We start from the raw sequence: 21,726 nt of genomic DNA, 5'->3' as shown, positions 1-21,726 counted from the left end.
GATCCCTGGTTGGGGAACTAAGATCCCACATACCACAGGGCAACTAAGCCCACGCGCCGCAACTACTGAGCCTGTGTGCCGCAAACTACAGAGCCCACGTGCTCTGGAGCCCACGCGCCACAACTAGAGAGAGAAAACCCGCACACCACAACTAAAGAGAAGCCCTTGCACCCCAACAAAGAGCCCATGCATCGCAACAAAGATCCCGCATGCTGCAACTAAGACCTGATGCAGCCAAAAAATAAAAATAAACAGCTATATCTTAAAAAAAAAAAAAACACTAAACAACATAAAATTCCCAATGTCTGATACCCATTTAAAATATTACCATAAAAAAGAGACATAAAGAGAGACAGGAAAATGTTACCCCAAACCAAGAGAAATCTTCCTAGAAATGACAGTGATGGTGGAATTAAAACAGTTATAAATATGCTTCATACATTTAAGACTAAAGGCAAATAAAATATAATGAGAGAAATGGAAAATAAGAAAGACCCAAATGGAACTTCTAGAGATGAAAAATACAATACCTGACATGAAAAATACACTGATGGAATTTTACTTCTAGGAAGGTAGAGTAGATATACTTTCACTATTCCTAGTACAACTATAAGCCCTAGAAATTATACATAAAACAAACATAAGCTAACTTTGAGAGGTGGAAAGAAGAAAGCAAACTGCCTAGGAATGGCAGGACCCAAGGAACAACACTGCAGTGAGTCCCTTGGGTTTTCTTTTTGCCTCATTTATCCCAGACTTGGAGCTGAAGAACCAGCAATTTGGAAATGCCAAATTGGGCCACAAATAAAATAAAAATAATAATAAGCCTCAATAAAAGCCTGCTCCTGCTAGCCAAAGGAAAGGGGCAGCCTAGCAAGAAAATTTTTAGACAATAACTGCTCCACTCTAGCCGAACACCACAGACAACACTGTGGTCCAACTGCCCACCATGCCAAGGCTGAGTGGGGAACCTAGACTTCCATCCTCACAAGGTTATAACAAGTGGCCCCAACACCCCTGCCAGGTGGTGTCACAGAAGATCAAATAGGGAACTATGACTTTCTTCCCCACCAGCCAGTAATGGGTCCTTCTACCCCTCCCTGGTGTCAGTAAAGACCATGGTGTCAGCGGGGAACCTGGAATTCACTCTCACCCGGCAGAAAAGAAGCACCCTTCTTCGTTCCTACATGGTTAAGTCAGAGGAGGCCTAGTAGAGAGTCAGCACTTTCACCATTACCCAGCAGTAATGAGGCCACATCCACCATAGTATCAGTGGAGACCATGCAGGGAGCTGGAACTCACACCCACACCTAACAGTAAAGAGAAGCTCTATGTCCCTTGGTTGTCAATGGAGGTGAAGTGTGAAATCTGAAACTCTACCTGGCAGCAGTGAAGACCTACTTCTCCCTTCTATGCCAAAGCAGTGTAAGAGAAAGTCAGTTAAAACAGAAGTCAGTTAAAACAGAAGTTTTAAATTAAGATTCAGAGTCTCATAATACAAAAATGTCCAGATTCCAATTTTTAAAAATCTCTCATCATACCATGAACCAAGATGATTTCAAACAATGATAAAAGACAATCAATAGATACCAGTACTGAGAGATATTAGAATTATCTGACATATTTTAAAGCAGCCATGATAAAAAGCCTTCAACAAACAATTATGAACATGCTTTAAACAAATGGGAAAAAAATAGCTTCAGCAAAGAAACAGAAGATATAAAGAAGAACCAAGTGGAAATATTAGAACTATAAAATGTAATAATGGAAATGAAAATTTCAGTGGATGGACTCAAGAGCAGAATGAAGAAGACAGAGGAAAGAATATCAGTGAGCTGAAAGACAGAACAATAGAAATTACCCAATATGAACAACACAGAGAAAATAGACTGGAAAAAAAAAAAAAGAATGGAGCCTCAGGGACCTGTGAGACTATAACAAAAGATCTAAGATTCCTGTCATTGGAGTCCCAGAAGGAGAGGAGAAAGAAGGCAGGGCTTAAAAAGTACCCAAAGGAATAATGGCTGAAAACTTCCCAGATTTGTTAAGAGACATAAACATACAAATTCAAGAAACTAAGCAAACCCCAAACAAGATAAACCCAAAGAAATCCACGCGAAGACAGATCATAATTAAACTTCTGAAATCTAAAGACAAAAAAATCTTGAAAACAGCTAAAGAAAAATGACACTTTACCTATAAGGGAAAAAAACAATTCAAATGATAGCAGATTTCTCATCAGAAACCATGGAGGCAGGAAGGAAGTGATACCCTATTTTTCAAATGTTGGATGAAAAGGACTGTTGACCAAGAATTCTATACCCAGAAAAAAATATCCTTCAGGAATGAAGGGGAAATTAAGACACTCTCAGACAAAGGAAAACTAAAAGTTTGTCACCAGTAGACTTACTACTCTAAAAGAATGGCTAAAGGAAGTTCTCTAAACAGAAGGGAAGCAATAAAAAAGAAACCTTGGAATATCTGGAAGGAAGAAATAGCAGGGATGGTGAAAATGTGGGTAAAATCAACAGACATTCCTTCTCCTCTTAAGTTTTCTAAATTATGTTTGACAGTTGAAAAAATTATAACACTGTCTGATCTGGTTCTAAAGGTATGTAGAGGAAATATGTTAAGCAATTATATTATAAATGAGAAAGAGAACAGAGAATTAAAGAGAGGTAGGGTTTCCATACTTCACTCAAACTGGTAAATAATGACATCAGTAGGCTATGATAAGTTATATATATATAATACATATAGCAGCCAATTTTTTTAAAAAAAAGCTATACAAGGAGATACACTCAAAAACAAAATGTAATTCTAAACAATTTTCAAGACCCTGATAAAAACCAGACAAAGATGTCACAAAGAAAGAAAACTACAGGCCAATAACACTGATGAACATAGACGCAAAAATCCTCAACAAAATACTAGCAAACAGAATCCAACAGCACATTAAAAGGATCATACACCATGATCAAGTGGGGTTTATCCCAGGAATGCAAGGATACTTCAATATACGCAAATCAATCAATGTGATACACCATATTAACAAACTGAAAAATAAAAACCATATGATCATCTCAACAGACGCAGAAAAAGCTTTTGACAAAATTCAACACCCATTTATGATAAAAACCCTCCAGAAAGTAGGCATAGAGGGAACTTACCTCAACATAATAAAGGCCATATATGACAAACCCACAGCCAACATCGTCCCCAATGGTGAAAAACTGAAACCATTTCCACTAAGATCAGGAACAAGACAAGGTTGCCCACTCTCAGTACTGTTATTCAACATAGTTTTGGAAGTTTTAGCCACAGCAATCAGAGAAGAAAAAGAAATAAAAGGAATCCAAATCAGAAAAGAAGAAGTAAAGCTGTCACTGTTTGCAGATGACATGATACTATACACAGAGAATCCTAAAGATGCTACCAGAAAACTACTAGAACTAATCAATGAATTTGGTAAAGTAGCAGGATACAAAATTAATGCACAGAAATCTCTTGCATTCCTATACACTAATGATGAAAACTCTGAAAGTGAAATTAAGAAAACACTCCCATTTACCACTGCAACAAAAAGAATAAAATACCTAGGAATAAACCTACCTAAGGAGACAAAAGACCTGTATGCAGAAAACTAAAAGACACTGATGAAAGAAATTAAAGATGATACAAACAGATGGAGAGATATACCACGTTCTTGGATTGGAAGAATCAACATTGTGAAAATGACTATATTATCCAAAGCAATCTACAGATTCAATGCAATCCCTATCAAACTACCACTGGCATTTTTCACAGAACTAGAACAAAAAATTTCACAATTTATATGGAAACACAAAAGACCCCGAATAGCCAAAGCAATCTTGAGAAAGAGAAACAGAGCTGGAGGAATCAGGCTCCCTGATTTCAGACTATACTACAAACCTACAGTAATCAAGACAATATGGTGCTGGCACAAAAACAGAAATATAGATCAATGGAACAGGATAGAAAGCCCAGAGATAAACCCATGCACATATGGTCACCTTATCTTTGATAAAGGAGGCAAGAATATACAATGGAGAAAAGACAGCCTCTTCAATAAGTGGTGCTGGGAAAACTGGACAGCTACATGTAAAAGAATGAAATTAGAACACTCCCTAACACCATACACAAAAATAAACTCAAGATGGATTAAAGACCTAAATGTAAGGCCAGACACTATCAAACTCTTAGATGAAAACATAGGCAGAACACTCTATGACATAAATCACAGCAAGATCCTTTTTGACCCACCTCCTAGAGAAATGGAAATGAAAACAAAAACAAATGGGACCTAATGAAACTTAAAAGCTTTTGCACAGCAAAGGAAACCATAAACAAGATGAAAAGACAACCCTCAGAATGGGAGAAAATATTTGCAAATGAAGCAACTGACAAAGGGTTAATCTCCAAATTTTACAAGCAGCTCATGCAACTCAATATCAAAAAAACAAACAACCCAATCCAAAAATGGGCAGAAGACCTAAATAGACCTTTCTCCAAATAAGATATACAGATTGCCAACAAACACATGAAAGAATACTCAGCATCACTAATCATTAGAGAAATGCAAGTCAAAACTACAATGAGGTATCACCTCACACCAGTCAGAATGGCCATCATCAAAAAATCTAGAAACAATAAATGCTGGAGAGGGTGTGGAGAAAAGGGAACCCTCTTGCACTGTTGGTGGGAATGTAAATTGATACAGCCACTATGGAGAACAGTATGGAGGTTCCTTAAAAAACTAAAAATAGAACTACCATACGACCCAGCAATCCCACTACTGGGCATATACCCTGAGAAAACCATAATTCAAAAAGAGTCATGTACCACAATGTTCATTGCAGCTCTATTTACAGTAGCCAGGACATGGAAGCAACCTAGGTGTCCATCGACAGATGAATGGATAAAGAAGATGTGGCACATATATACAATGGAATATTACTCAGCCATAAAAAGAAATGAAACTGAGTTATTTGTAGTGAAGTGGATGGACCTAGAGTCTGTCACACAGAGTGCAGTAAGTCAGAAAGAGAAAAACAAATACTGTATGCTAACACATATATATGGAATCTTAAAAAAAAAAAAAAAGGTTCTGAAGAACCTAGGGGCAGGACAGGAATAAAGACGCAGACGTAGAGAATGGCCTTGAGGACACGGGGAGGGGGAAGGGTAAACTGGGACGAAGTGAGAGAGTGGCGTAGACTTATATATACTACCAAATGTAAAACAGATAGCTAGTGGGAAGCAGCTGCATAGCACAGGGAGATTAGCTCAGTGCTTTGTGACCGCCTAGAGGGGTGGGATATGGAGGGTGGGAGGGAGGGAGATGTAAGAGGGAAGAGATATGGGGATATATGTATATGTATAGCTGATTTACTTTGTTATAAAGCAGAAACTAACACACCATTGTAAAGCAATTATACTCCAATAAAGATGTTAAAAAATTTTTTTAATGAAAAAAAAATTTTTTTTCAAGAAATCCTCAGGAAGTCAGGAAAAAGAAAACAGAACAAACAAAAATAAAAAATAAAATGGCAGACTTAAGCGCTACCATACCAATAAATACATTAAATGTAAATGGTCTAAATACACCAGTTAGAGACAGAGATCAACAGTGTGGATGAAAATAAATGTGACCCAACTATATACTGTCTACAGGAAACTCACTTTAAATATAATGATACAATGGGAGGAAGGGGAACTGGATGAAAACAGTCAATAAGTACAAACTTCCAGTTATAAGATAAATAAGTACTAGGGATGTAATGTACATGATAAATATAATTAACACTGGTGTATGTTATATATAAAAGTTAAGAGAGCAAATCCTAAGAGTTCTCATCACAAGGAAAAATATTTTTTTCTATTTCTTTCATTTTGTATATGAGATAATGGATGGTCACTAAGCTTACTGTGATAATCACTTCATGATGTATGTAAGTCACATCATTATGTTGTACACCTTAAACTTATACAGTGCTGTATGTCAATTATATCTCAATAAAACTGGAAGATATATATATATATATATATATATATATATATATATATATATATATGATGATATAGGCAAGTTGAAAGTAAAAGGATGGGAAAAGTTATACCATGCAAATATTAAGCAATGGGAAGCAGGCATCATTGTATCAATATCAGATAAAGCAAACCTCAGAACAAAGAATTACCAGACACCAAGAAGATCATTACATAATAATAAAGGGACCAATCCACCAAGAAAACATAGCAATCCTAAATGCATATGCCCCAAACAAAAGAGCTGAAAAGCAAGTGAAGCAAAAGTGAACTGAACTAAAAAGAGAAGTAGACAAATCCACAATTAGATTTGGAGACTTAATACCCCTCTCTCAACAACTGATAGAACAACTAGATAGAAAATCAGCAAAGATACAGAAGAATTCAACAACACCATCAACCAACAGGACCTTATCAACATTTATAGAACACTCTAACCAACAACAGCAGAATACACATTTTTTTATTCTCCCACAGAATATATACCAACATAGGCCATATCCTGGCCCATAAAACCAATCTCAACTAATTTAAAAGAACTGAATCAAACAATGTCCTCTGACTACCACAAATCAAACTAGAAATCAATAATAGAAGCATAAGAGGAAAATCTCCAAATACTTAGAAACTGAACAATACACTTCTGAATAACCTATGGGTCAATGAAGAAGTTTCAAGAAAAAAAAATTTAATACATTGAACTGAATAAAAATGAAAACAACATATCAAAATTTGTGGCACACAGCTAAAGCAGTGCTAAGGGAAAATTATAGCACTAAACACATATATTAGAAAAGAAGAAAGGTCTAAAAATCAATCATCTAAACTCCCACCTCAAGAACCTAGAAAAAGAAGATAAAACTAAACCCATAACAAGCATGAGCAAGGAAATAAGAAAAAGATAAGAAAAAGAGCAGACGGTGCTTTGTGACCACCTAGACGGGTGGGATGGGGAGGGTGGGAGGGAGGGAGATGCAAGAGGGAAGAGATATGGGAACATATTGTATGTGTATAACTGATTCACTTTGTTATAAAGCAGAAGCTAACACACCATTGTAAGGCAATTATACTTCAATAAAGATGTTTAAAAAAAAAAAAGAAAAGAAAAAGAGCAGAAATCAATGCAATTTATAAAAGAAAAATAGAGAATATCCATGAAACAAAGAGTTGGTTCTTTGAGGAAAAAAATCAATAAAATTGACAAACCACTAGGAAGAGTGACAAGAAAAAGACACAAATTACAAATATAGGAATGAAACATGGCATATCACTAAAGACCTCACAAATATCAAAAAGATAAGGGAGGGCTTCCCTGGTGGCACAGTGGTTAAGAATCTGCCTGCCAATGCAGGGGACATGGGTTCGAGCCCTGGTCCGGGAAGATCCCACATGCCACGGAGCAACTGAGCCTGCACTCTAGAGCCCGCGAACCACAACTACTGAGCCCGTGTGCCACAACTACTAAAGCCCGCACGCCCTAGAGCCCGTGCTCCACAACAAGAGAAGCCACCGTAATAAGAAGCCCGCACACTGCAATGAATAGTAGCACCCGCTCTCTGCAACTAAAGAAAGCCCGCGTGCAGTAACGAAGACTCAATGCAGCCAGAAATAAATAAATAAATTTATTTTTTTTAAAAAAAGATAAGGGAATACTATGAACGCTATACACATAAATTTGAGAACTTAGACAAAACAGATTAAATCCTTGGCAAAAAACTATCACAATTAACCCAATATGAAATACATCATTTGAATAGACCTGTAACAATTAAGAAAATTAATAATTTTAAACTGCCCCCTTCTCGTCCCCACCAAAAAAAAAAAAAACCTCTCCAGGCCCAGATAGTGTCTCTGGAGAATTCTGCCAAATGTTTAAAGAAAAATTAACACCAATTCTATATAATTTCTTTCACAAAATAGAAGAATTGCCTCCCAATTCATTTTATGAAGCTATATTACCCGGGGGGGTAGGGGGAGGGGACAGACAACAACAGTACAAAAAAAAAGATAAGTACAGACCAATATCTCTCATGAATATAAATCAAAAAATGCTGGGCTTCCCTGGTGGCGCAGTGGTTGAGAATCTGCCTGCCAATGCAGGGGACAAGGGTTCGAGCCCTGGTCTGGGAAGATTCCACACGCTGCGGAGCAACTAGGCCCGTGAGCCACAATTGCTGAGCCTGTGCGTCTGGAACCTGTGCTCCACAAGAGAGGCTGCGATAGTGAGAGGCCTGCGCACCGCGATGAAGAGTGGCCCCCACTTGCCGCAACTAGAGAAAGCCCTCGCACAGAAACGAAGACCCAACACAGCCATAAATAAATAAATAAATAAATAAATAAATAAATAAATAAATAAAATCCTTAACAAAGTATCAGCAAATAGATTTTAGCGATGTATAAAAAGATTTATACATCATGCCCAAGTGGAGTTTATTCCAGGGAGGCAAGTCTGGTTCAGTATTCAAAAATCAACCCATGTAATCTACCATTAAGACTCTGAAGAAAATCACATGATTACATCAATTGATTCAGAAGGATTATTTGACACAATTCAACACCCACTCAGGATTAAAAAAAAAATGATTCTCAGGAAAATAGGAATTCAGGGAAACCTCTTCAACTTGACAAGAGAACCTACAAAGCCTACAGCTAACATTATACTTAATGGTGAAAGTCTGAGTGAGCGCTTTCCTCCTAAAATCAGGAACAAGGCAAGTATATTTGCTCTCATCCCTCTTGTTCAAAATAGTGCTGGCAGCTCTAGACAGTGCAATAAGGCAAGAAAGGGAAGTAAAAAGGCATATGGATTCAAAAAGAAAAAATAAAACTGTCCCCATTTGTAGATGCTGTAATTTTCTATGTATAAAATCTTAATGAATCTAACCAAAAAACTCCTAGGAACAAATTAATATGGTACACATACACACACACCCCATGGGGACACCAAAATTAAAAATACTATTTACAATTGCTCAAAAAACTGCTTAGGTATAAATAACAAAACAAATACAAATTTATATTCTAAAAACTATACAATGTTGATGAAATAAAGATCTAAATAAATGGAGAGACATTCTATGTTCATGGGTCAAAAGACTCAACTTAGTAAAGATGTCAATTTTTCCCCAAATTGATATGCAGGTTTAATGAAATTTACTATCAAAATTCCAACATTTTTTGTTGACATAAACAATATTGTTCCAAAATTTATTTGGAAGGCAAAGGAACTAGAATCGCTAAAATAATTTTGAAAAAGAACAATAAAGTGTACCCAATTTTAAGACTTATTATATAGCAACAATAATTAATGTTGTGTATTATAGGTGGAGGGATAGACACATCAATCAGTGGAACAGAATAGAGATCCCAGAAACAGACCCACACAAATATGCCCAACTTTTTTTTTCTTTTTTTTTTTGACAAAGATACCAAAGCAATTCAATGGAGGAAAGAGAGCTTTTGCAACAAATGATGCTGACGCAATTAGACAGCCATAGGCAAAAAATGAAACTCAACCTAAGTCTAATGCCTTATTCAAAAATTAATTCAGGACTTCCCTGGTGGCACAATGGTTAAGAATCTGCCTGCCAATGCAGGGGACACGGGTTCGAGCCCTGGTCCGGGAAGATCCCACATGCCATGGAGCAACTAAGCCCGTGCACCACAACTACTGAGCCTGCACTCTAGAGCCCGCAAGCCGTAACTACTGAGCCCACGTGCCACAACTACTGAAGCCCACGCGCCTAGAGCCCGTGCTCCACAACAAGAGAAGCCACTGCAGTAAGTCCATGCACCGCAATGAAGAGTAGCCCCCACTCGCTGCAACTAGAGAAAGCCGGCGCACAGCAACAAAGACCCAACGCAGCCATAAATTAATTTATTAAAAAAAATTAATTCAAAATGGTCACAGACTTAAATGTAAACCGTAAAATTATAAAACTTTCTTTTAAAAAGGAGAAAATCTTCAAGACGTGGAATTAGAGTTCTTAAATTTGACACCAAAAGCATGCTCTATAAAAGGAAAAATCAAGAATTCAGACCTCATCAAAGTTAAAAACTTGTGCTCCTGGAAAGCCCACGTGAAGAGGATGAAAAGACAAGCTACTGGGGAACAATATTTGCAAACCATATATCTAACATATCTAAATAAATACTCAAAGTAAAAAAATCCTCAAACAATCCAATCCGAAAACGGGCAAAAGACATGAGCATATATTTCACCAAAAAGGATATTATCAAGGGAAAGGAAACACATGGAAAGATGTTCAAGATAATTATCTAGAAAAATGCAAATTAAAACCACAATGAAATATTACTATATACCTATCAGAATGGCTAAAATAAAAAATTGTGACAACACCAAATCCTGGTGAGGATACAGAGAAACTGGTTATACACTGCTGGTAGGAAGGCAAAATGGGGTAGCCACTTTGAAAAAGAATTTGGTGGACTTCCCTGGTGGCACAGTAGTTAAGAATCTGCCTGCCAATGCAGGGGACATGGGTTTGATCTCTGGTCTGGGAAGATTCCACATGCCGCGGAGCAGCTAAGCCTGTGCACCACAACTACTGAAGCCTGTGCGCCTAGAGCCCGTGCTCCGCAAGAAGAGAAACCACCGCAGCAAGAAGCCCGCACACTGCAACGAAGAGTAGCCCCCGCTTGCCACAACTAGAGAAAGCCCATGCACAGCAACGAAGACCCAACGCAGCCAAAAATAAATAAATAAATAAATAAAATTAATTAAAGAAAGAAAATTTGGCAATTCCTTACAAAGTTAAACATACACTTACCATTTTAACTCAGCAGTCCCAATCCCATGTATTTACTAAAGAGAAATAAAAAGTTACTAATAATATATATAATGTTCGTAGGAGCTTTATTTCCCCAAATGGAATAACCCACATGGCCATCAACTGCTGCATAGATAAAGAATGGACTACTACTCAGTAGATAAAGGAACAAACTAATGAGACATACAACACTGATAAATCTAAATATATGCTACATGAAAGAAGTTGGACACAAAACACTACGTGCTGTATGATTCCATTTATGTGAAATTATTAAAAAGGCAAAATCTAGTGACAAAATATCAGTAGTAGCTAGGAGCCAGAGTTTTGGATGGGGATTGACTGCAAGGGGGCATGAGCAGTGATGGGCTGGTAAATGTTTAACCACCAGCTTTCAGTGAGGAGGGAGCCCTGGTTTGTGGCATTTGCCAGTGTCTATGGTGTAAATACCTCTTTCATTGTCAATTTCACATGAGCAATATGACATCACTGAACACTGAGTAGGGGAGAGAATGCTAGCTAACAATTGGATCCCACAATTGATGTAAGTTGGCTCCAGCACACCATGGGGCACGGGAGAATGTTGTGGGGCTGCAGAAATGTTACCTATCTTGTAGTGATGGTTAAACAACTGCATATATTTGAAAAACTTATTAAAGGTATTTTTTAAAATAAATTTATTTTACTTATTTATTTTTGGCTGTGTTGGGTCTTCGTTGCTGCACGCAGGCTCTCTAGTTGCAGTGAGCAGGGGCTACTCTTCGTTGCGATGCGCGGGTTTCTCATTGCGGTGCCTTCTCTTGTTGCGGAGCACAGGCTCTAGGTGCATGGGCTTCAGTAGCTGTGGCTCGCGTTCCCTAGAGCGCAGGCTCAGTAGTTGTGGCGCACGGGCTTAGTTGCTCCGCGGCATGTGGGATCTTCCCAGACCAGGGCTCGAACCCATGTCCCCTGTGTTGGCAGGCAGATTCTTAACCACTGCGCCACCAGAGAAGCCCAAGGTATGTTTTAAATTGGTGAACTTTAATGTAAATAAATTATACTTCAATAAAGATTTATTTTTTAAGCTGGCTCAGGTATAGAAACAGCAAGGAATGACAACTTTTTATCGGGGTGGCTGCCTCAGTCTCCTGGTCATCCATCCTCAATTACTCTTAATTGTACAGCTTGGGCGATATCCTTGTTGAGTGCCACCTATCTTGTTCCCAAGAGAGCTGTATTTCATTAATGATCTCCAAAGCCCTCTGCCAGTCAGACCTTAGCTGCCTCTCCAACATTTCTGCTCAGTACAGTAATTCAGCCACTCTGATGTCAATGGCTAGGCACCCACCACCTGCCCGTTTCAGCGTCCTATGGTCCCCATTACTATCAGTGAGCCTGGTTCTGTGACAGTTCAGTCCTGCCTATGGAGCAAGGCCATCCCTGAGCTTCTCAACGAAACTGGTGCTCATCTCACAGCACATTCTTTCTCACTTCAGTAAATAAAATATCCTTTGGGCCCTCTGATAGAACATAATCATTTGGTGACTTTTCTGACTTGATGTAGCATATATAAAACTGGCATATTCACTCTAACCTGCCAACTCTTTTGACCCCTTTGATACCTTCTTCCATCATATGCCAAGTGGCCCCCACTCACCGCAACTAAAGAAAGCCCGCACACAGCAACGAAGACCCAACACGGCCAAAAATAAAAACAAATAAAATAAATTTAAAAAACAAAAAACTTATCTAGAGCTCTGCTACTCTTATAATTAAATCCTGAACTTTATTCTCAGCTTTTTGGGTCCTCTAGATGCAGGAAATAAAAGTCTCTTCACAAGCTGCCAAGGAGGGCCTCTGGCTTTCACAGGCTTCAATTAGTGACTATCACCCTCAGCCTTCCGCTGTCTTTCTCCACTGCACTGAGGGCCTCCAGCCGCAGCCATCCAATTCCACTGTCTTTATAACTTCTCAAACCTGATGTATTTCCCCCACTAATGCATTCCCTCCCACCAGGATCCCATCCCAGTGCACCGCTAGTGAAAGTTTTGACAACTGCAGCCATCCAGTGCGCCAGGAGCCATCCATGCGCTACCCACCACCAGCGATTGGGTCCTCATTGCCAGCCGGCCGGCAGGTGATCTGGCTTTAAAGTCACATTTTGGAATCTGCTTCCTCAGTACTCTTGGCACCAACTGTTGCCAGGCTGGGTTCCCTGGGTAACATACTTTGAGATGGAGATTTGAGTAAAGGAAGTTTATTAGGGTGTGCTGTCAGGATCAACAACACCTGTGAGGAAGTGAAGGCCACAGGACTGGACAGAAGGAGCCATGGAGCTGTGGTGACCCTTCAGTGCTGTCCCCCATAGAGGCAAGGGAATCAGGCCTTTGAACTCCCATACTGACCAGTGAATACAGGCTGTCTAAGGATGGGGCACTACCTTGGATGATTTTTCAGTTGAGGGCAATTTCTAGAGGGGTCTCGGCTTAGAAATGTTAGCCACCAAAACTCCCCACACCTTGCGCAGGAAGGAAGGCTACAGGGTTGAGTGCTTCAGTCCTAAGGAGGGGTATCTGGATGGCACACCATGCACCCACTGTAGGACCTTTCAATGCGAGAAGTAGAATATGTATATATTTTCGATACTTCTCACCTAGGACAGCTATAGACAACTTCTCTCCCCTCGTAGATGGTTTGGTGTGTGGGGCCTCACGATCAGTTACCTTACCACTGGAAGGGTCGTCAGCCGCGGGGAGAAAAACGGTGTATTCCAAAACCAAATAGACATTGTATTAAGATCTTACTATATATTAGTCCTAACATCGCTATGAACTACTGAATACATGTGACCAAGAATACACTGTTCATCTTACCTTCCTCTCTAAGGGGTGGACTACTTTTCTTTACACTCAATAGATCTTCCCATAACATCTAGTGCAAGTCGATATACAGAACAGCAAACTGAAAAATGAAAATCATGGAGACGGAAATGATCTTGAATGAGAGATAGTTGGCACTCAAAATGTTTGTTGATAAACGAATGGATTTTGACCTCAGCTACAGTTAGAATGATAGATCAATTGCCCAGAGGTGTACTACATCCATGTTCCTGAACTGTCATCCAGCCATTTTTTGTTCTCCAAGCTAAACGGGTCTAGGTATTTTTTTTCCTAGCGTGAAATACTGGAATCACATTAGATTGGAAATCAGGAGAGTGCAAGCCCCCTGTGCCACTCTGTCATCTGTGGATAAGTTTCTTCATCTGTAAAATAAGACTGGACTGGCTGATCTCTAAGGCAATTTCTACTTGAACAAATTCTACGATTCAGTCCTCCCCTTTGGCATCTGGTTTTCATTTCTCTAATCATAAAGTGTGGAAACAAAACGCAGTAACCCATTTAGCCTTTTTCCATCAGATTTAGTTTGCAGATACATCTTAATTGAACAATTAACCTATCCTACAGCTACCAGACAACTATTAGGAGTTTGTTCTTCCAGTCTCCTGAGATGCGCTTATCGCTGCAATTCTTTGAGGGCTCTGTGCTGTCACTTATCCAGCCCAGTGACTGAAGAATAGGATACTTTGTGAAGTCCTGCTCCTGAAGGACCCGCCTCAGATTCCAGGCCACTTGGGGCCTGTGAGAGACGGGTCAGGAGTGTGACTAGTGAACTGTTGTCTTGGGCCTTGAAGAAGCTTTCTGGAGAAAGCGCTAAGTCTTCAGTCTCACACAAAATAGCCCTAAACTCCAACATATCAACTTGCATTTAACTTTAGTGTACTCCCTCTTCTCCTTGTGACTCTCCTCAGTGACTGTCCCCTGTGCCAGGTTAAATTACTACCTCACTGAAACAATAGCTGCTATCTACGAAGGCCTACCATAGGCCAGACATGGGAATGGTGCCTGCATGTGTAATGACACCCCGCACAAGTCCACAAGGGACATGTTATCCCCCTTATAGATGAAGAAACTCAGCAACCCAAGGGGACAACAGGAATGCTTTAACAGTGCCAAGAGCCTGTTCTTTTTCAACAAGCATTTAGTGAAAAGCTACTGTATGCAAAGCACATTTGATTCTTTTGGATTAAAGCAGAATTTTCCCATGGATGCTGAAAACTTTCTGGGTTTGTATGTCCACATGCACGTGCCAGCCTGCTACCAGGGAGCTGTTTTTACAAAGCAAATGTTAGGATTCATGGATTTCAGATTCACGATGACAACAATGCTCAAAGATAAAATCTAGTAGCATGCCCCACTTTTTTTTTTTTTTTTTTTTTTTAACAGATATGAAAACCAACGCACTACGAGACTGTTAGATAACAGTGATATCTAAGAAAAAAGTGAGGAAAGGCTTCAGGAAGAAGTTTCCTTGGAAGAAGCAAGACTTGCCCTTCAGATTTAATAACGGGGAGATATGATATTAGACAGTAACTTGATGCCTGTAATTCCTAATCATCTGTTAGCATTTAGCTCCCACGCTGGGAAACATTTTCTGGCCAAGCCCCCATCATGCCCACCTGCCACAACAGTGCCAGTCAGGTATCCCTCCTCTGTGCCCCTGCAGTGGCTTGCCCTTTTCTCTTATCATTTCACTTCTGAAACTGATTATAATTATCTGTTAATCCATCTCCACTCACTAGACTACAAGTTCCTTGAGGAAAGTGTATCTGACTTCCAAAAGTTTGCAGCCTGAGTATATAATGTACCCTAATATTTGTTGAATAAATGAGTGAATAAGTGATCAAACGAATGAATAATCAACCTTGCAAGGTTTCTTTCTTCTGACACTTCTAAGAAGGAAACATCTAAGGAGCTCATGAAACAGCACTGCCAGAGATTAGGCCCTGGATTTTGCAACTTCTGAAAGAACTTTCTATTACAGGAATCTGGAAATTTGTGAACATTCTCCCACTCCTAGCCCTGTTTCTCTTCCGCCTGCTCACTCCACCCAGGCCTGGAACGGGCATTCTCCGAGCGGAGCGGTGTCTCGCCCAGGAGAGGGCAGCAGAGGTCCGTCCAGGGAGATGAGAGCGACACGCTTTCCAGCTCTGGCCCTGCCTTCCCACCCAGTGAGAGCCAGCCGGAGGCCATCCTTGCTGCAAGCCTGTGACAGCTTCTGCTCCAACTGTGAGGACAGGAACCTGACACAGAGGTCACTCTAGGTCACGTGGTGGCAAAGTTAGGCCTGCCCATTAGTTCCCATTACTTCTGGACAGCCGATCTGCACAACATTGCCAAGAAGCCCCTAATGTTTTTTAGCCTAAAAGTAAAATAGACCCGAAGATATGGAAAATGTCAAACCCCTGGATGCTCAAGCGTCTCCCATTACAAAAGCCCGTCCTCGACACTGCCTCCCCTTCTAGCTACTGCCCTTCCTCCGTCCGCCTCACAGCCTTGCTCCTAGAAGGTCATCTCCACGGGCAGCATGCATCCACTCCCACATCCTCATCTCACAATTGCTGCTAAGCCCACTGTAGTCTCACTTCTGTCAACCCCACTGAAGCTAATCATATTAATATTATGCACGACCCAATTGCAAATCAGTGGAAACCTTCTGGCCTAAATTCATCCCCCGGGGAGTTCCCTTGTGGTCTAGTGGTTAGAATTTGGCGCTTTCACTGCCATAGCGCAGCTTCAGTCCCTGGTTGGGGAACTGAGATCCCACAAGCCACACAGTACGGGCCAAAAAATAAGTTAAAAATTTTTAAACATTTTTAGAATTAAAAAATAAATTCATCTCCCCATTGCCCCTGCCCCTGTCGACTTCCCTTCTGCTTTAGCAGATGATCCTATCATCCCTCTCCTTGTCCACACAAGAAACCTGGAAGTCAGTCTAGAATCTACATCCCCCCTTATAACCCCGCCCCATTCAAATCACAAGCCCTGCCAATTCCTCCTCCTAAAGACAACTAGGATTCATCTCCTGTTTTCATGCCACTGCCTCAATCAAGCCTTCCTCGTGCAGTCAGGCTTCTAACCACCACCCACCCATCCTTGCAACCATTCAGCAAGTTCACACTGAGTAGCTACACGTGCCAGGCACAGCTGTGGGTGCTGGCCTTGGAGTGATGAGCACGACTGACAAGGCCTGCTCTCACCGGGGCTCACATTCCTGGGGCCACAGACAGTAACAGGAAAATAAGCAGACAAGACAATATCAGACAGTGGTAGGTGTTGTAAAGAAAACCAGACAGAGGGATGTGACAGAACGGCTAGGGGGAATACCTTTCTAATTAAATATGTTTAAATGCCTGGGGGAAGCGACTTCAGTCTGCTCCCTAGAAAAGGACTCTCTGAGGAAGTGACAAGAAGCTATCTAGGGCACTGTTCAATGGCTGAATCCTCAACTTCCCAGCCTCCCTTCAAGAGGGGGCCGCGTACACAGTTCTGGCCAATGAGATGGTAGTGGAAGTTGCGGGGAGGAAGCGGGTGTCCCGAGGAAGCTTCTGCTTTCCTGAAAAGACAGACAAGTACCACTGGCACAGTCCCTTCCTGGTCCTCCTGCGTCTCCTCTGACCATGAGGGAGGGAAGGAACGGCAGAGAGGCGGCCCCTGAAACAACGCCAGCAGCCGCCACCTGCGGGTCGGCCACGTGAGGAAAGCACGGCCTGCTTGCTCAGCAGAGTCTTCTCTTGTTTCCAGCACACAGCCTCCCTACTTGGACCATTAGCTCTGTGAGGTTCTGGGGAAGAGAAATCCAGGCAGAGTTCGAAGGCCCTAAAGTGGGAACTACCTTGGCATGTTCGGGGAGGAGAGAAAAGATTGGTGTGGCTGGAGCCCCGTGAGGAGGGAGGGAAAGAGCAGCCGACGACCGAGAGGTGGAGGGGCTCATGAAGCCTTGCAGTCCCTGGAAGGCCATCCGGACTTTAAGTGCACAGAAGACCACTAAAGGGGTTTAGGCAGGAAAGTAACATACTGATTTAGGTTTCTTAAAAGATCATTCGAGCTACCACGTGGAGAATGAGTCAGGGAGGGAGGGTACGGCAGACACTGCTTCGGGACTGACCCAACAGCTGCTCCCCTCTCCTTTTCTCTTGCCCCCTTCCGCTCTGGAAGCAAGGAAGAAAGGAGTAATAAGAATCAGCAGACCAGGACTTCCCTGGTGGCGCAGTGGTAAAGAATCCGCCTGCCAATGCAGGGGACATGGGTTCGAACCCTGGTCTGGGAAGATCCCACATGCCATGGAGCAACTAAGCCCGTGCGCCACAACTATTGAGCCTGAACTCTAGAGCCCGCGAACCACAACTATACTGAGCCCTCATGCCACAGCTACTAAAGCCCGCGCGCCTAGAGCCTGTGCTCCGCAACAAAGAGAAGCCACTGCAATGAGAAGCCCGCGCACCGCAACGAAGAGTAGCCCCTGCTCGCCGCAACTAGAGAAAGCCCGCGCACAGCAATGAAGACCCAACGCAGCCAATAAATAAATAAATAAATAAATTTATTTAAAAAAAAAAAAAGAATCAGCAGGCCACCAGCATCCTGCTCAGCAGAACGTAAGCACCGAGACACCCTGACTACCCCATGCCTCTTGCCACATCTGCCTAGCAAATCCCTTCTTACACATCACATGCCAGTTTCCGTGAGGCCTCCCTCAGTCCCTCACTTCGCAAGGAGACCAGGTGTTCCTTCTTCCACCGCCTCCTGTATCATGTCCCTACTTCCATCATAGGTATACAACGGTCTTGATAGCAGTCGACGTAATGGGACTGCTCATTCAACTATACAAGCATTCATTCTCTCCACAAATGCATACCAAGCACTTGCTATATTCAGACACTGTGCTAGGGGTCTGGAACTCAACAGTGAACAAGTTCGATTTTTAGGTTTGGTCCCTGCCCTGGTGAAGCTTTCAGTCCAAAAAGTGAGATATTCAGACAGTTAAGGTTTGGGGAGAAAAGCAGCCCGTCTCCCAGACCATGAACCGCTGCACGGCGGGGACAATCGCTCTGCCTTACCCCCAGGACCGAGCGCACTGTCTCACACAGAGAAGGCGCACTGTGACCTAAAAGTGCATTTCTTATCTCCACCAGGGAACTCCCCAAGCATGAGCCGCTGCACTCTCGTGTATTAAACCACGCACCCAAGCATCCTGAAAAACGCTCTGCTCTCTCCCCACACTGTTACAAGCCTCTGCCCCTACAAAAGGTTCCAAGAGTGTCTAACATAACACTTCACATCAGAGATCCTTAGTAGGTGTGTGTTTGGCTGAAGGCTTCGTTTGGATTTTCTAAACAGGGATACCTCATTGTCAGAGCCATGGCTGTTGAAGTGTGATTCTGAAAGCACTTAAAATAACTCCTCAGGTTCCTACCCCATAGCTTATTATGTGTAGCTTTAATAGTTCTCTAAATGCCCCATTTTGTTGCCCTTTCTACTACTGCAGATGATGGTAGCTGGGAACAAGACAGCAGAGACAAGGGAAATAAAAATAATACAGCCTCCACTTCGGTCTGTATTATTTGTTGCTTCTGTTGCCATAGTGAAGTTGACAAGTGACACACAGGTGAGAGGTCCTTCCCACGGTGGAGCCAGTGAGTTGTGGAGGCCAGAGAGGTAGGACACACACACACATGCAAGACTTCCAAGCCTCCTAGGCCTGGAAAGGACTTCACCAGGCCAACTGGCCCCTCTCCTGCCTCTAAGCTGAAAGTCAAATGGTTGGGCAGCTTGTTCCTAAAAACCCTCAAGAACAAAGTCCACCACCTCTGAGTCACCCACGGGGCTCTTATTTCACAATATTCATGGCCCTGAATGGGTTTTCTGTGTCTAATCTCATTCGCTCTTGCCGTCCACCCAACCCAATTCCTCTGACTATTGCTTCTATGGAAATAAAAGTTAATCATCACCTGTACACTTTGTACAGTAACCCCGGAGGTAAGATAAAAAACAAAAGCCACCTTGGAAGCGTGGACTCTGCTTGAGTACAACCACGACCAGCTGTGTTCCTCTCAGGATTCCCCACCCCTGCTCTTTTGTCCGGTCTTGGCTCTGGGAGTGAGTGGCCTGGAGGGGCAGGGAGTGCACGGGGTTGAGGCACATGTGGAAACACCCACTGACCTAGCTCAGAGGCCTCTGCCACGAACAGAGAAACAGGCCTGCTACCTACCCGGTCAGAGTAGGGGCAGAGCAGCCTCCCATGAAGGATGTCTTCTTCCTTCTAAGTGAAATATAGCAGAGAGAACAGGGAGGTCTGTTTTTAATGAGCATCTTTAAAAGCCTTTGCAACAGCAGACACAGCCCGGAAACCCACAGTGATGGCGACAGGGCTCTCTCGCTTCCAGATGACCCTGCAAAACAGAAATGGTGCTGCTAAATCAGGAGTGTGGCTCTTTCCCACTTCACATTTAAAAATCCCAACCTTCAAAATCATTTCAGAAATCCTGCCCGAAAAATGTGTGATGGCCCTCACGGCGTAGCCTGGTTTGACGATGAAGGGGGCAGGAAAGCGCCCAATCCAAATGCAACGAGGGAAACTGCCCCCACCCTTGACAGAAGCAGTGGGAAAGCCCTTCTACTCCCGCCGCCAAAGACACAAGGAAAAGGCCACCTGCAGGAGCACACAGGAATTCTGCAGCCTGAGAGCAGGCCCTTGATACTAGCGGATCCCACCCCGTTTCCCTGGCTCTCTCTTTCCTCCAGAACTACTCCACTTCCATTCTCTTGATCCATGTCACTAGATTAAGAAGACGGATGTCTCTCCCTGACACGGACATGCCAGACAAACCCTGGGCCTCTCTTCACATTCCCCAAAGTAGTGTCAGGAAAATGAAACACTTGCACAGAACTTCTCTGCAGCATCTCTGTTTGGTTTCTTTCACACCCTGGGCCGAGGAGCCAGTGCTTATTTTCACAGGAGTAAAGAAGCCTCTGACTGTAAGTGAGGTTAACACCCACCCCGAGGCTGGATTCTTTCTGTTCTCTCTCAACAGCTGAGCATCAGGATTTTGCTAATTAAGCCGCTTTCTTCTCCTTAATTAGCTGCATGTGAATCTTGTTGGGAAGTCTTGGATCCGTGAAATAGTCTGGGATAAGAATTAAAAAGAAGAAATCATCTAAACCCAAGGGAAAAAGACTAGGCGAGAGACAGCTCACTCTGCTAAAAAGCCAGGACGGCTCTGTCTTAGCAGGACTGTTACTGGTGGTCCTGCTTTACAATGTAATATGAGATGCCACAGCAAATCCCAAGGTCGCTGTCTTCCCCGCGCCCCCCCCAGAAGTTCTGAGCCTCCAGCTCCAGCGTTCCCAGCAAGGGCTGACAGGACGGCCCCTGTCCCCTCCACACCGCCCTGCCGCTGGCCTGTCAGCTTGCTGACGCACAGGGAGCCATCAGAGGGCTGAGGGAGTTTCTGGCTTTCTGCTCCAGGCCCATCTTAGGGCCCAAATAAATACCAAGTGTTATTCTTGTCTCAGCTCGGCCTGCTGGCTCCTGTCTCTGAGACATCACGCCCTCTCTGAGAATATCCTCTCAGAGGAGAGCCAGGCTCTTGCAGGATGACGACAGAAGAGGATTTTTATATACCCAGCATAACGTGAATCAGAGGCAGCATCTGCTGTGGCAGCAAAGACATACTTAGATTCAGTCAGAAACGGTTTGAGGCTGTAATCCCAGGGCTAAAAGGACCCAAGAAATCATCGAGCCCAGCCCCTTCCCTTTAAATACCATTGACCTCAAGCCATCTCAGGGCAGCGGAGCCCATTAGTATCACCTGGGGAGTCTTTAAAACTGTGGCCGCCCGGCCCCACCCCAGACTAATTAAATAAAAACCTCTGGGGGTGGGCCCGGGCATCGGTATTTTTTAAAAGTTCCCCAGATGATTTTAATGTGCAGCCAGGGTTGAGAACCCTGCTTTAAGATTCCCAGGGAAAGAGCTGCCAGTCTGTTCCTTAGGGAG

At 42.5% G+C, this 21,726-nt stretch overlaps 1 protein-coding gene across 1 annotated transcript in view; it reads right to left on the bottom strand.

The window, feature by feature from the left end:
- OAZ3 (ornithine decarboxylase antizyme 3) overlaps positions 1 to 21,726 on the bottom strand; it is a 51,235-nt gene that overhangs the window by 16,580 nt on the left and 12,929 nt on the right. Inside the window, 1 exon segment of the mRNA XM_059931793.1 lies at positions 19,941 to 20,121. Within this exon segment, the coding sequence (XP_059787776.1) occupies positions 19,941 to 20,121 (181 nt within the window).

The sequence above is a fragment of the Balaenoptera ricei genome, chromosome 1 (genome assembly GCF_028023285.1).
Source record: "Balaenoptera ricei isolate mBalRic1 chromosome 1, mBalRic1.hap2, whole genome shotgun sequence".
Lineage (NCBI taxonomy): Eukaryota > Metazoa > Chordata > Mammalia > Artiodactyla > Balaenopteridae > Balaenoptera > Balaenoptera ricei.
This window is presented reverse-complemented; position numbering and strand designations above follow the sequence as displayed.